Source organism: Leucopleurus acutus (assembly GCF_964270905.1).
Source record: "Leucopleurus acutus genome assembly, chromosome: 7".
In the NCBI taxonomy this organism is placed as follows: Eukaryota; Metazoa; Chordata; class Mammalia; order Artiodactyla; family Delphinidae; genus Leucopleurus; species Leucopleurus acutus.
Genome location: NC_139150.1, coordinates 9,625,544 through 9,642,080, shown reverse-complemented (window position 1 = coordinate 9,642,080; position 16,537 = coordinate 9,625,544). Strand labels below are relative to the sequence as shown.

The following is a 16,537-nucleotide window of genomic DNA, read 5'->3' as shown; positions in this document are numbered from 1 at the left end:
TAATTTGAATATAAAGTAAAAAAATAAATAGAAATATTCAAATTAAAAATAATCTTGGAAACTGGGTATTATTCGTAATCATGACTGTTTAATAGAGAAAGAAATCCAGTCACTTTTCCAACTATAGTTATGAAAATGACTTCAGTGTTGATAAATACCTTTTCAACGTTGCCTAACTGTGAAGTGCTCTAGTACTTTTCATCCAAAGGAATATGAAATTTGTGTTGATTTACTTACGATTTTATTTATTTATTTTTACTAATGATTTTAGAAGTAAGAGTTATTATTTATCACAAGGGGAGAATGTTATACCAGCTGAAAATACATACTTATAATTATTTTTATATGTGTCCACTACTATTGAGTTTAAGGCCTGCTTCCTACTGGTATGGTGGTGTTATATACATATTAGGTACGTATAAAAGAGCTATAGATGGGTGATTACTTTGTGTCCTTTGCATTTCTTCCTGACTAATTTCCTTCTTCTATCTTCCTTATAGTCTATTTCCTTGTGTATTAGTCATTGAGCATCTTTTCTTGTTTGCCACACTGTTCAGGGGAGTGTAATAACTTTGACTATGTATGTTGGTTTACTATTACAGAACCTCACCAATGTTCATAAGGAAAAGATCAATATGTATAAGTACAAGGGGAAAACTAGAAACCCGGAAGAACCTTGAAGGTAGATTAAAAAAATAAATTTCCAGGAGAAACATCAATATCTGTAAATACAAAAAAGAAACAACAAATACAAAAATGTGAGCAAAAATTTAGTCTAAAAAGGAGAAACTTAAGGAACTCCCAAACAAATAATATGAAAATGAAACAGAGTCCAAAGTACAAGATAAGATGTTGCTCAGTGAGTCCTTATTTCATTCCAAATGCACAGAAAACTTGGTATGTGGAACTACAAGCATTCTAGGCCATGAGATTCTAGGCCATGAGATTTTAACATCTAACAAAGTGAAGGGAAGAAAATCAAAGATGCTAAATTAAAAATACTAATGTAGCCAATATTTGGCAGTTTCTTCTAGATCTAGAAGAAATAGCAAATACACGTTTGTCTATCTTTAATTACCAGCAATGTGTTGATACCAATTTTATCTGATTTAAGAGAGTTATCTAACTTTTTGGTACCCTAAATTAATTTATTGTCTTAGTATGTTGTGGTTTTCAAACTTTATTTATTTACCTCTGAATAAGCAACAGATATAATTTTAAATTATTGTGAGTTAGTTTTATTACCCAGTTGAAATTATTCTGAAGTATATTTTTAAATGAAAGTGACAGCTTTAAAGTGTTTTGAGGGAGGATATTAAAGTTGTTCATTTGAGTTAAGGCAACCAAGAGCTCTGTCATGCTGTGGGTATAATTCAGGGCATCTAGGAATGAAATCTGTTCTTAAAAAGAATTGATGGTTGTTTTAGGTTAGCATATAAAATCGCAGAGCTGGTGCTCAGTTGAGTACTTGGCAGCTTATAGATGTTACTGTCATGTTAAGTTACACTAGACGCAGAGTGTGCACCACTGTGGATAAACAACAACAGGCACAGACGCAAAAGGCAGACACCAAATGCAGACCTGCAAAATGCCAACTTCCTCCCCCCACCCTCCCCAAGATGCCTTGTAACTAGTATGGGGAACCTGCTTTTAAACAGATTTACAGAGGTTAATTGGGCTGGGATATTTTAGATTATGTTACACATTAATGAAAATGCTGATTTTGAGCTGTCATGACTCCACCGCTTTTTATACCATGATAATTACTTTAAAACTTTGTCTTCTGTGTTGTTGAAAACATCTTGGCAGAAAGCCTGTGACCTGATTAAACCTATGAATTGTCAACTGTGATCTATAGTACTCAGATGAGGTTGCTGACTGGGCATCACTTAGGAAGTTCTTGATTTAAAAGCAAAATTAGATTGAGACTACTGTGTCCAGCACTGTATTGCCATGTTGATGGTGTATTTTCAATACTGTATGTAGTGTCCTGGTTTTATAGTTTGCTGGCAGTTGCTTAACAAATTCATTTAATAATGTATATTTTTAAAGCATAGCTAATTACCCTTATAATGTATGTATTTCTCTTCTCTCCCTGAAATTACATGATGGAAAAGCCCATCTAATCCTGTTTATATTCTAATTTTTGGACATAGCTTGTGAATTAATTATGGGATTTTAAATTCTGTTTTTCCAACTGTATGGAGAAACAAAATAACTACCTTTTGATGAGTTTGTTTTATATCCTTGGAATTATTTTTTTTCTTTCTCGAGATCTTGAATTTTTTACCCCTTTCCATTATTGCTTAAATCATCTAAAACTGGGAAGATTGGCTGTTAGAGTATTCTGAGAATCCAGGGTTACTTTTTTCCAAGGATCCAATATGGGATATATTGAGAGAGGGTCATACTAGAAATTTCACAGAAGTAAGAATTTTCATACTTACTTATGCTTATTGATAAAATGTGAGCAATGAAATTCTCAGAATGAATTGTAGTGCACTGATGTTGTTTGATCATTTACTCAAATAAATAAAATACTCACACTGTTTGTCCTGTTTCTCGCTTCTTCTCTCTCTGTCTCTCTCTCTCTTCCTTGAAGGTCTCAGCATCAGAGGAGCCCAGGAGGAGGACCCTCCCGATCCCCAGCTAATGAGACTGGACAATATGCTTTTGGCAGAAGGGGTTTCAGGTCCTGAGAAAGGTGGGGGATCGGCGGCAGCAGCTGCAGCCGCGGCAGCCTCTGGAGGTTCTTCAGATAACTCTATTGAACACTCAGATTACAGAGCCAAATTGACCCAGATCAGACAAATCTATCACACAGAACTGGAGAAATATGAACAGGTCAGCAGCCGCCACTCTCATAGTCCTACACAAACCCTCTATTGCTCTTCTGACAGACTGCGCTAACTAATTCTGAGGGCTGTGAGGGGTAGGTGTTAACAGAAAGAGCAGAATAAATAAGGTCAATGCAAAAATCCAAGTGAATTGTTGGATTCATGAAATGAAGTCCCTTTGCAATTTTAGAGGTGAAGCTAAACCTGTTTTATCCCATCAATTTGTTTTACTCATTCCTCACATTTACATGCCCTTACTACCACACCTGCAGCCATCCTTCCCCTCTAACCTCACTGCTTGGTGCTCGTCAAAGCTCTATATCATTAACAGTTATGCACTGGCCTCATTCATAGCTATTATAACAACTTTTAAAGGGAAGCATTGCATAGTGAGCTCTGCCTGCTATGCGGTGAGCTACAGAATCCTCCTAGGAATTAATTCTTCAGGATTATGCCAGGCTAAAGGGAAGGAGCTAACTTCACAAAGTAAGCAGGTTCTGGCCTTTCTCTCTGAGGAGACCTCCCAAGATAATTACAGGTTTCCTGGGGCAGGCATTGTGTGCTAAATTCCTGATTAGAAAGTATGGATTAAAAATGCTGTTCTCAGCAATTATATTAACTATACTTCTTTGAATCTAAGATATCTTTGATTTTAAGCCGTATCATGGTGTTATGTACCACCACCAAGAAAAAATTAACTGCCCAATTGAAGTATAACATGCCATTGATAGTAAAATGCTTCCAAACTTCAGAGATGTTAAAATGTGGGGAAAAATAAGTAAGTCTTAGATTCAGTGAGACAAGGTAAAATGTTGGTGGTTCATTTTAAACATATTTTAGTTGTTCATTTAAAAACCTGCTTAGTTTGAGGAATTCTCACTGAAAGGTAATTAAAAAAAATTATTATGGAAATGTTTAAATGTGCCCAAAATAAAGAGAATATTAAGCTGAATGGTATGAAATTAACAAGTTTTTATGTCATAAACAGTTGTGTATTAGCATTTTTATAGAGTTCAACCTAAAATAAGGAACTGCCTAGATACTCATCATCCAGGTAAATAGTTATCAACATTCTGTCAATCTTATTTTGTCTATGTCCCCTTGCCCCCACTCTTTTTTTTGGGGGGGGGTGGGTAGAGTATTTTAAAATAAGTCCTAGGCATCATGTCATTTCACCCATAAATACTTCACTATGTAGTCAGGCATTTATTAAAGTCCAGACACCTTAGTGTGATGCCCTGGTCAGTTTTGATATTGATTTTTCTTCTAAGTTCCCTGTAAAGTTTCAGTTGTATATGTTATTATTTTCATTGCCTTCTCTAATATTCTGGATATGGTATTATTAAAAAAATGCTGGATTCTGTCCCAGAGGTGAGTGTGTTTTGAGGAATGGTAGAAAGATTTATGTAGCTTTATGTTAAAATACAATATAAATTAATATTATAAGACGTTATCTTTTTTCTGAGTAGGCTTTCTGGGATCTCATACTGTATCTCTAGTCTCATTCATAGGAATAATTTTTGGTAGAAGATATGCAAATAAGAATTTTGGAAAAGTGGTCTTGTGTATATATATGAAAAAAATTGGGCTTTCTGATTTGACATATGAATAATTGAGAGTAAACAAAATAAGTCATGGTTGAAAAGGTTGCCCTGAGCATAAACAGTAGAAAACAACTCTAATTTGTAGTATAACCCTAATTGCATAACTTTATGTTAAATACATCTGTACGTACTTACTAAATAAATACTATGAGTCACCTTGCATGGAAAGATCTATAGTATTAGGGGTCAAATGGCTCATCTTTTTAGCTGGGAAATTAAGGTGATTCCTTACTATCTTCTGCCATGTTTCTTCACACCAGCCTCCTTATTTTCTCCCTTTAGCCCTGTTGGAAGTTGGGTGAATCTGGCGTCAGTCATTTTCACCAAGGTTTTTGTTTTGTTTTGTTTGCTTTAAAAATACACATGTGCACACACGTTCTTCATAGACTAATCTACAGTATATATTTTTGTTTTAAATATCAAAGATTTAAAATGTAATCATGAGTCTTATTTCTAGATATGTTCAGTAGCCTAATAAAAAAACCACTGAATGTATATTTCCTTTCTCATTTTTAACACTTTCAGAAGGAAAAATATAGATAACATGAAATCTTTGCAGTATTATGGACAAATAAAGTATCATGACTAGTTGGCTGATTCAACAGAAGTTTAGTTTACAATTTTTCTCCTGTAGGTTCTGAATTGTTTTAGAAAGAACATAGCAGCATTTAGTTCTCTTGAGCTGTCTTTGAAGCTGGCTTTTATTGCTCTTCTGTCTGTAGTTCCTAAGTTTGTTCAGATCAGCGAGTTGACATAAGATGGTCTTTTCTTTTCATATTTTTGGGATACAGGGCTTTATCTGAGATAGAACTTTCAGGGATATACTTTGGAGTTACTAGAAGGGCTACGAAGAACTGAGATGAAGGGGTGGCATTTCTAAACTAGATGGTGGCATTATAATTTACATTTTACAGATGAGAAAATGAGACTTAGGTGAAGTAATTTGTCCAGTGTCACACATCTAGTTAGTGTCAGAATCAGGTTTTGAAATCAGTTTCTGACAATATGCCTTCTTTTTCCATTGAATTATGCTGCTACTTATGTATGTTAAAGAATAAAATACAACCAAATTTTAAAGATCTTATTAGCTTCATTCTGCGATTCATGAATTGAACAGCATCTCATCTAGCACATAGAAAGGAGCTCCCAGGAGCTGTACGAAATGAAAGACTCTTACAGGCAGACAAGAGTGGGACGAGGAAGTGATACTAGCAAAAAGAGGGTCCGTTGTGGCAAGGTCGCCTTCCCTTAGGTCCTGGCAGAGTCTGTCAGGCAGATGACCTCATGGGTGCTGGCCCAGTAGTTCCAGATTGACTGGTTTAAGATTACATTCCTAGGAGACGCTGAAACTTGGGGCATAGCAAAAGTGACTCCCTTTTGGGTCTCTTACCTTGTTTTTAACGATTACAGTTTGCGAATAATTCAGATACGTTCTGATTTTTCTCTTATTTGCCCATGTTGGATTGCATTGGGGATAGGATCAGAGTAGAGATAGAAAAATAAACAACTATTTTAATCACTTTACAGACATTATATTTTTCCTCCTAAAAGTACATGAATATGGGTACTTTGAGTGACAGAATGCTTATTAGTAAATAGGAAGAACATATATGTTAAGGCAGAGGCTTTGTCAGAAAATTGTGTTGAGTCTTTTACTAAAAGAAATAAACAATATTGGAATTTTAGAGCTGTTCACTCCACTGTGTTTTGCAATGAAGCTGTAATGAAAATGTATCTGAAGCCTGTTTAGATTTAGATTGCCATAAAATTAACAAACACCGCCACTGCAGTAAATTAAAGTACCTTATAAACGCAGCCACATTTACAAAGCTAAGCAGACTAGAGCTACAGTTAGAGCAAAATTAAATCCAAGCTGCAAGGCTCAGCTTTCTGTGTATGTTTTAGGAATGGTACTATTTTTTAAAATCCTGTCCTTTTTTTTTTCTCCAGAAAATGTCCTTTGATCATGTGTTTACATTACATAGGCTCAGATGTAATGCTTCTTAATGAGAACCATCTAGATTCACTTATAAATGCTTTTGAAATATTAGGCATAGAATATATATTAAAGTAAGATTCTTGAATATTACTATCACCTAAAAGGAAAACCAAAACTATTTTACTTTTGTTGATCCTGACGACCAAGAGGAATATGATAATTTTTCAAAGCTTGCAGCAACTGTGTTGTAATGCTTTTGTCTTGGTTGCACTGCCTTCCTCTTTAGCTGGGAGGAAGACCTGGTTGCTTGTCTTCTTGTTGATTAGCTGCAAGTTTTTTGTTTTAAAAGGAGGAAAACAAATTTTTTTATTTTGTACACATAGGATCCCCATATAAGACCCAAAGGCAGCCAGACAATGGAGGCTTATATGGCATCCTGAACTATGGGATGGGACTAGCTACAAGTTTTGAAAAATGTTTTTACTGTATCTTTCAAATATGCTCTTATGATTAAAGGCCCGACTATTAGAATAGGTGAATTCCTAATAAACTTGAGCCAAGGGTCCTGGGAAGCCTGTTTTAAAGAATTGAGGGTCTTGTTTCCTCTGCCTCTCTACCAAAGGGAAATGGATACATTGGTTTTTGCAAGTGAAATTTGACTTAGAGATTTGTTTTCAGTTAAAAAAGAAAAGATATATATCATGCCTTATGCAGCTCTCCCACTTTGCTTGTTCCAGAAGAAGTGCTTGTACACAAGCAATTCACTTCATAATTTACAGCTGCTATAACAGAGATGACACATTGAAAGCTATCTCCTATAATTATATTGAAATACATTTTTGCTGAAGGCAAAAGTGTTGTAAGGGTCCCAACCCTCCCCCAACCATCTGGGAACCTGCTTTCTGAGTTCGCAGATGTCTTTTGAATTCACCTCAAATCAGGTAAAGCACTGGAGCCACGCGTGTACACTCAGTGTGCTCAAGACCAATTAGGTACTGTTTAGCTAATAGAGGACTTTCAGATTACAGGGGATTGCAGGGGGAATGGAGAATGAGTGTGCAACCTAAACCACTTAAAGGCATCATGGCCTTGTGCTTTTTGAGGCTCTCAACATTGTGTGTTTATATTTGCTGTCAAGATCTCCTTTGCTTGTAAAGAATTTTTTTTAATCAGGTTTTAAAATGCTGATGTTATTACATTAGAGATTGTGTAACCCACAAACTCCTAATCCCATTTTGCTATTTTCTTAATAGCAAAAAAAAAAAAAAAATAGCAGGAAAGGTAAAAGGGTACTACCTGATGTAAACTTTATATTTATTTTTCCCAAACAAGACTTTGTCATTCATTGCTCCAAGAGAAGGGTTTTACTTCTTGTCAGCTTTCACGCTGCGTCTTTTCCTTGGCTGGAAGGAGTGTTTGAGTGTTCCCTTTTTTTCTCCAAGTTTCTAGTCTATTGGCTCTTTGTACCAAATGTATCTTTGACCACAAACTTGATTAATGAAATGAATTGTTTTATATTTGAATACTTTTCTTTTTTTTTTCAATTTCTTTGGAAGCAGTGTTTGTATTTATTCTGGCAATGGGAAGACACAACTATATTAGGTAATCAGAGTAGGGACTTACTTGCAGAATGACACACACAATATGAATTTCATAAAATTGTCATTTCTATTTTCAACAATAACTCCCATTTATTAAGTGTTAATTGTGTTCCAGACTCTTCAAAGAACTTAACATGTATTATATAATATAATCCTTACAAAACCCTCATGAGATAGGTCCATAAACCACGTGATTACGTTGAGACTTGTTGAGGTACGATAGAATCTAAAAAAGAGTGGTTATATGTATATGTATAACTGATTCACTTCACTGTACAGCAGAAACTAATACAACATTGTAAACCAACTATACTCCGATTAAAAAAAAATAGATATTTCATCTTTGCAGCTGTTTCTTAGGCATATTGGTCTCATTCTAGTTGGCTTAGAAAGTATCTTTCAATGTTGACTCTTATCCTAAAACAAGAATAATTTGTTGATTTAATAAGCATTACATAAATACAAAATCTGTAATACTGGACTAGAGTTACTTGCAGGGTTATAAAGACATCTAGAAAACGGATGCTTGCAAATTAGAGAATCATCAGCTTTAATAGAGATTTATTCTTTCTTTGAAGAGTGGATTTTTAGCATAGAGAGTGTTATGATCTGTTGTCTGCAATCAGCTTCTCTAGATGGTTACAAAAGGCCAGTTCAGTTTTTAGATTTGATCATGAACCATTTTAAAACTTCCTCAAAAATAAGTGATTGCTCACCGTCTGATTTTACATTTTTATGTTCAGTGATGTGAACTTACAGGCAAGAAAGGGGTTGAATCTTGAATTCACCACCGAAAAAAGCATCACCACAAAACAAACAAAACCCTGAAAACTAATTTTGAGTGTAAATCCAAATACATATAGATATCGAGGATATAGTTTTACTAGCTAGCAAATATCATTAACATTATAAAAAATCCATATATTTCAAATCCTCCATTATATTACTTGGTTTGTATTTTTAAGGAGAAAGGAACAAATGGCAAGGAGAGAAAGGCTCATAATAAGAATTGGTTGAAAATATTTTTTATCAGATGAAGCATTCCACACTTTATGTTGACTTTATGTTATTACAATGTATGTTTTAAACAAAACATACATTTTTGTTACATTGTAAACAGAAATTATCTAGGATGTAAAACAATGCATCCTAGATAATTTTCAACAGCTGGATTAAGAGAAAAAGAGGTTTTTGCCATTACTCGTTATTCAGAAAATTCAAGGAATCAAAACTCTTCTTTCCTAAATCTCCCAATTGACCAAGTTGTTCCTACATTTGTATTGTGGACATTGACCAGAAAATTCTTAACTGACAATTTTACTTGGAAAAATAATAAGGCAATGAAAATTTTTTCCAATGTCTATTTTAATAATATAGTCTTGTAGGTATGACAGAGGATATGATAAATGTTTGAAGTGAGCATCTTACATTTTAAACAGCATTGATGCTAGTGTGTGGTTGGGTGGCCCTTCAAAACAACTCTGCAATCATTTGATCATTCTTACTGCACTTATATGTTTAAAAAATGTATATCTTTTAAGAATCTGGAGATGAGGCAGTACTATGCTCTGCTCTGAAACTGGTACACATGATGCTGTAAATGAGGCTGTAATTTACTTTCAGTGGTATAAAGGAAAAAAATCACTTTGCCTAAAGTGTATGCATCTTTCTTAAGGGTGTACCCGGATTTTAATTATCTAAATGTAAATACTTAACGAATTTTACTTAGAATAATGAGCTAAAGTGCACACTACATAAATGAGATGTTCTAATTAATCATGTATGAACTACTGGTTTAAAGAAAAGCTATGTGAATTCTGTGAATGTTGGGCTATTGCCAAATTGCTAATCAGCATTTGCATTCATAGATGACTTCACTTAATAAGTTGTGAGACATTCAGCAAATGTTTTAGGAAATTATGAGTTTTTAGATGCAGAAACTTTTTGCTTTTAACACTTTTTTTCACACAAGCCTGTGGCTGCTTCTTAGAAACAATAGGCAAACATTCATTCTGAAGAGATTAAAATATAGCCAGAGAAAAACTGAGAGCCAGAGGAAAGCTGAAACAAACAAAAACCAAAAAAATCCCCCTCAGGTATCACACACAGGAGTCTTGAATTATTTATCAAGACATACACTCTGTCATAGATATATGTTACCATAATGTTTGAGCTAGGTTTGTAGGAATTAGCATTATTACACGTGCAAATTAGAAATACTCCAGTACAGCTAGTTCTCAAACGTTTTGGTCTTAGGACTTGAATTCATTTTTTTTTAAAAATTTATTTATTTAATTTATTTGTTTTTGGCTGCGTTGGGTCTTCGTTGCTGCACGCGGGCTTTCTCTAGTTGCAGAGAGCAGGGGCTACTCTTCATTGCGGTGCGCGGGCTTTCCACTGCAGTGGCTTCTCTTGTTGCAGAGCATGGACTCTAGGCACGCGGGCTTCAGTAGTTGTGGCTTGCGGGCTCTAGAGCGCAGGCTCAGTAGTTGTGGTGCACGGGCTTAGTTGCTCCACGGCATGTGGGATCTTCCTGGACCAGGGCTTGAACCCATGTCCCCTGCATTGGCAGGCGGTTTCTTAACCACTGTGCCACCAGGGAAGCCCATGACTTAAATTCTTAAAAATTATTGGAGACCCCCTAAGAGCTTTTGTTCAGTGCGTTGTATCTATCAACATTTATTATAATAGAAGTTAAAACTGAGAAAAAATGGAAGTGTGTATTTAAGAAACAATGATAAACTATTATCTATTCACTATAATATTTTTAAAAGCCTGTGTTTGCCCAAAAACCCTCAACATTTAAGTGAGAAGAGTGGCACTGCTTTTACATTTTTGCAAAACTTTTTAATGTTGGGCTTAAAAGAAGTCACCTGGATTGTTATATGTGCTTCTACGGTCAGTCTCCTGTCTTGTGGTTGAAGTATATGAAGAACACCTGGCCTCACACAAAGATGTCATTGGAAAAGGGAGGAGTGTATTAATAGCCTTTCTGATAATTATGGATACTTTTCTCTGATATTATACCAAAACTTGACAAGTTGTATTGTCTTAAAGGTTAGTTATAATGAATCTGAAATCATATCAACGTTTTGTACTCCCTTCCTTTAAAATCCTTTAAAATTCCTTTAAAGGAATTCCTTTAAAAGAAAAATCCTTTAAATTCCTTTAAACTTGGTCTAGTGTGCACTTTGAATGGATCTTCTACCTATGCATTTTTTTGTAACATAATGCTTTGATCATTTGGAAAATATTGTTTCACTGAGTTATGTACATCTTCTAATGTTAACACTTGGCATTATATAATATCAAAATATCATATTTACTAATATCAACACCAAATTATTCAGAAAGTCTGCTAGGAAACTATCAAGCTCAAGGTAGTGGATGCAAGTTTTCCAAAATTATAATGTTCACTTGAAAAGTCAAATTTCATCATTGGCACAACTGTTGTCGGCTGTTTTCCTTGATGTGACAGGCTTGCTTGGTCCATTTTTGAGAAAATATCTGCAGAATACCCAAGTCTGAATAATTATAATTTGTTGACTTCGCTTTCAAATAAAAACGGTGTTCCCTGAAAAAGACAGCATCGGCTCACAACTTAAACTATCGCACAAGTGTTTTTTCTCAAGACAACCATCCTTCTATAAGCAATTGAAGTGCTTTTGGTGTGTTTCCCGTTTTATCACACAGAATATTAAAGTCGTAGTCAAGGATTGAGATGTAATAAAATGAATGATTTCTCTTGCTTCATCAAGGACATTCCTAAGTGAAACTGCCTTTTTTTTATGGGTTTGTGTGAATGCATGGTGATGAAGAATAAAAAAGAAACATCAGAGATTACTAAGTATACTGTTTCCCAAAGAGTTTTTCTTACTTAGTACATTGGTCCACAAGATGCTGTAGAGCTGTGCTGTCCAATACGGTTGCCACTAGTCATATGTAGCTATTGAGCCCTTGAAATCTAGCTAATCTGGACCGAGATGTGCTGTAAATGTAAATATATACTGGTTTTCAAAGTGTATGAAAAAAAGAATGTAACATATCTCATTAACAGTTATCTAAAGATCTTGATTATGTGTTGAAATGTTAATATTTTTCATATATTGGGTTAAATAAAATATATTAAAATTAATTTCACCTGATTCTTATTTTTTAATGTGGCTACTAGAAAAATTTTACATTTCATATGAGAAAAATAAAACACATTTGGAAAATAATCAGTGCAGTAGAAAAAACATTAAATGACACCCCATATTTTTTTTCATATGTGGCTCACAATGTATTTCTTTTAGACAGCACTGCTCTAGAGAAAAGAGGTTTTGTGACCAAATTTATTTGGGAAAAGTTGGATATACCATTCTCCTTTAAAGATTTATGATGCATATTGGCATACTGGAAGTACTGAGGAATCCTGCCCCCACCCCCCTCAAAAAAAAAAAAAGCATTTAAAATTTTGGTTAGCCCCATATTTCCCAAACATACTGTATTAACATTTTTTGGAACTAGCTGTAGAAGTGTCTATCAGAACTTGCTGATTCCAGTTTGCTGTTCTAGTTTACTTTCCTTCATTTTACTAATAAGAAAACTGAGGGCTAGTGTTTATTAAATTATGTAATTTGAAATTATATGAACATCTCTGTAGGGAAAGTATTGTACAAGAAAAAAAGATCTGTACATATATTTCTTGACGTGGTGACCACCTATTTTCAGCTTGGCACAAAATAGTTTAAGTTGACAATATAGTGGGGAAAACCTTAAATTTACTTTTTTCTTTATTATGGTTTCCTTAAAGATGGAAAGAACTTCCGATTTTAGAGCTGCAAAGTTCCTTAATGTTTTACTGTGCCATAACCTAGGACAGGAATTCTTAGCCTTTTAAAATTATAGACTGGCTGAGAATCTGAAACGAAAACAAACAAAAACCCCACAGATTGTCTCCTCAGGAAAGACAGATGTGCACACAACTTGAATAAGATTTCAGGGAGTCATGGACATTCTAAACCTATCCATGGACTGCAGGTTAAAAATCCTTCACTTACAAAGGTTCAGGGATAATGTATTTACAGATATTAATCAACATTACTCTTGAATTGTAATACAAAACCCCACCAATCCATAGATGTTTATTGGATGCCTACTGTGTGTGTTGCACAAATCTATACTCTGAAGAATCCCAGAGTCACCACTCACAAGGAACTTTAAAATTCTTAAGACTTAAACATATTTTTAAAAAACTTTGGTAAGCCAGACTCATTTTACCTCACCTTAGAAATATTTATATAAAAGCTCCATAAAAGCTTAAAGTAACTGAAACAGCCAGTGTACTTAAAAGGTTAGTTAGTTCTCTAATGAGCAGTTAGAGAACTGCTGTTCATGTGCTGTATGTTCGGGATATCTGTAGGGAAGTGGACATTATTATATCTTCAGAATGCATCTTGCCATGGTCAATGATTGTTCTGTCTGCTCACCCTACTAGAGGCATCTGTGCAGTAAGGTGCAGAATCTCCTGTCTTTTTTTTTAAACAAAAATGCCAGAAGATGTTCTTTTTATCCAGAGATACAGACAGATGCTTTATTTACCAAGGCAATACTGGATTTCTTTGTAGGCCCAGTTATGTGGTTTTATAGATCTAAATATAGGTGGGCTGAAAGAGACAGGGACTGAGGATTGTTAACTAAAAAGTTTGAGACCCAAATCTGATCCTTATTTTCCTGCTGCCCCTCCCCTGAGGAGCTGAGCTGCTTTACCCATGTTTTAGGAATGGCAGATATCCACAAATAAGGCCCACACCACAGCTAAATTATACTAGGACATTGGCATGGTATCAGAGGCCCTTTACATGCTAGTGCAAATCTGAATTCCCTCTTCTCCTTTACATATTCTCTCTGTCCCTGTGGACTTGCTATATACCATGATTTCCAGGATATTTTCTTGTGCCTGAAATTCCTCTTGATTTCCACCTTTATTCCACCTTTCAAAAATCTCACCCATCCTTTAAAGCCCTAACGTCACTTTTCCCATGAAGTGATCTCTGCTTCCAGATGAGAATACTTCCTCCTTGGAACTTAGGAAGCACTCATATTTTCCTGTGATACTTTACATGGTCTGCCTTGTTTAAGAATTCGTTTTTTATATATTTTATTGCAGTGAAAGTCAGGTCCACATCTTGCTCATTTATGTGTCCTTAATCGCTCTTAGAGGAGTTTGAACTTCATAGTGCTTCAGTAGACATTTGTGGAATAAATGTAAAACCCCAAAGAAAATAGGAGGTGCTTAGTATTAACAATTAACATATATTTGTACTTACATATAGCAGTTGGTAGAGAGCATCCTCCAGTGGGAAAACCTCATCTTGGAACAGGGACAAGGGTGGTGGGAAGGGCAGTTGAGTGCTGTGCTTCCCTTGCATGCCTGGCCATTCATAGTTTCAGAATTCTTGCGCCCCATCTAACTATCACTGCCATTTCACAAGTGTCTTAGTTTTCATTTTACCCTACCTACTGCATAATGCCATTGGCAACTGCAAATGAGGTAGAAATTCAGATGAGTTAATGTCTGGGTGTGATAATACAAAATACCAGATTCCTAAGGAGTGATTTTTTTCCCCTTACAGGCATGTAATGAATTCACTACACACGTGATGAACCTTCTCCGAGAGCAGAGTAGAACACGTCCCATTTCCCCAAAAGAGATTGAAAGAATGGTGGGCATCATCCATCGAAAATTTAGTTCCATTCAGATGCAGCTCAAACAAAGCACTTGTGAAGCAGTTATGATTTTAAGATCAAGGTTCCTTGATGCCAGGTATGTGAGGCCACAAATCTATTGCATGGCTTTTTAAAATTTTTATTTTCACTCTTTGTGTATTATTTTCTGTAATCCTGGCCAATTGGTCTTAGATTCTTCTTTAATTGGGCTATAAGAGCTCTTCTCTACATTGGACAGGTAATTCACCTCATGGTGCCTGCACTGTCAAGCCTCTTCTTGTCTGGGGGTGGTAGTGCTATTAGCTGCCAATTTGGTGACTCAGGAAACAAATAGGATTAGTGCCACTACTAATGACTTAGTAATACATAGCCTTTCTTTCAGTTCTGATGCTAAAACGTATATTTAAGGATAATGTTCAGTATGTAACTTTGTTTTAATGCAGGTTTGTTTTCTAAGAACTTCCTGATGTTACGTTGCTTGTGCATATTAGAAAAAAAATACTTGGAGATACTGATATTCCTAAGAAGGAAGTGGTATTATAGTTACCACAAAACCCCAAACTCTGTTTTTCCAAATCAAGAAGAAAGCCTGTGAGTTTCCCCTCTCAGGATACATATTTCCCTTTTATCTGAAGCTGTCACCAAGTTTCACAGGAATTAGGTAATAAATTGTATATGGTGTGTTAGACCTACTAGGTGACATAACAGAGGAACTGTCAAGTTCCTACTATATGCTGCCTCTGCAAGAGATGCCTCTTGGGCATTGCTAAAGCTTGCAATCAGTCTTCAACGGTGGAAAGGGGTTTCTATTTTGTTTTCTCTCCCTTGGAATCTCACAGAGGTGATGATTATCGTCCAAATTTTACAATATTAAAGAAAATAAGTTAGCATCTCAACTGGTAAACAAGATGTGAGGAACAATCTTCATGCCAGAGCTCTTCCTTAGAGCCGAATAAGGAAACATATGCCACCTGATTATACTCCCGTTCTCCTGGTTAAGCCAAGCCCCGTATCGCCTTTGGTTCCTCCTTCTTCCGTACTGAATTAGTCATTAGAACTCACCAGTGCTTTGTTTTCAACATTTCTCGTTCTAGCTCTTTTTTTCCTTCCATACTTGCACTGCTCAGTTCACGTTCATCCTTTTGTACCTAGACTACCACAGTAACTTCCCACTATTCTCCCTGCTTCCAGTCTTACTCTTCTCCCACTCGTCCTCCATGGCCCTCTTATGATGCCCTAATTGCTTTACTTAAAAACCGTAGCAGCTTTTCTTTTTTTTTTTGCGGTAAGCGGGCCTCTCACTGTTGCGGCCCCTCCCGTTGCGAGGCACAGGCTCCGGACGCGCAGGCTCAGCGGCCATGGCTCACGGGCCCAGCCCCTCTGCGGCATGTGGGATCCTCCCGGACCGGGGCACGAACCCGCGTCTCCTGCATCGGCAGGCATACTCTCAACCACTGCGCCACCAGGGAACTCCATAGCAGCTTTTCAATGCTGGGTAACTCACATGCACACTACTTAACCTGGCATTTGAGGCCTTATGTGACCTGCCCCCGCCCAAATTACTTTTTTGTTGTTGTTAAAATTTAAGTTTTATTTTATATTTTTCCTATTTAACCAAGGTCACTATGGAAACGTTGTAAAATGTATAGAATAGAAAGAAGGACGAGGGATAAAAGACAATCACTTTTTTACCACCCAATGGAAAAAAAAAGTCACTGTGAACGTTTTAGTATATTTCTTTCTGGTTTCTGGTACTTTTTTTTTTTTTTAATGTTCTTTGTGATGGTACAATATGCATAATTTGGTTTGCTTTTTAAAAAATTTACCATGGGGCTTCCCTGGTGG

General features: G+C 35.8%; 1 protein-coding gene across 2 annotated transcripts in view; it reads left to right on the top strand.

Annotated features, from left to right (window-relative positions):
* Positions 1-16,537, top strand: part of PBX3 (PBX homeobox 3) — a 231,656-nt gene that overhangs the window by 165,666 nt on the left and 49,453 nt on the right. For both annotated transcript variants that reach the window (XM_082842759.1, XM_082842758.1), the window contains exons 3-4: positions 2,603-2,844; positions 14,599-14,789. In XM_082842759.1, coding sequence (XP_082698885.1) covers positions 2,603-2,844; positions 14,599-14,789 — 433 coding nt within the window. The remainder of the gene's footprint in view (positions 1-2,602; positions 2,845-14,598; positions 14,790-16,537) is intronic.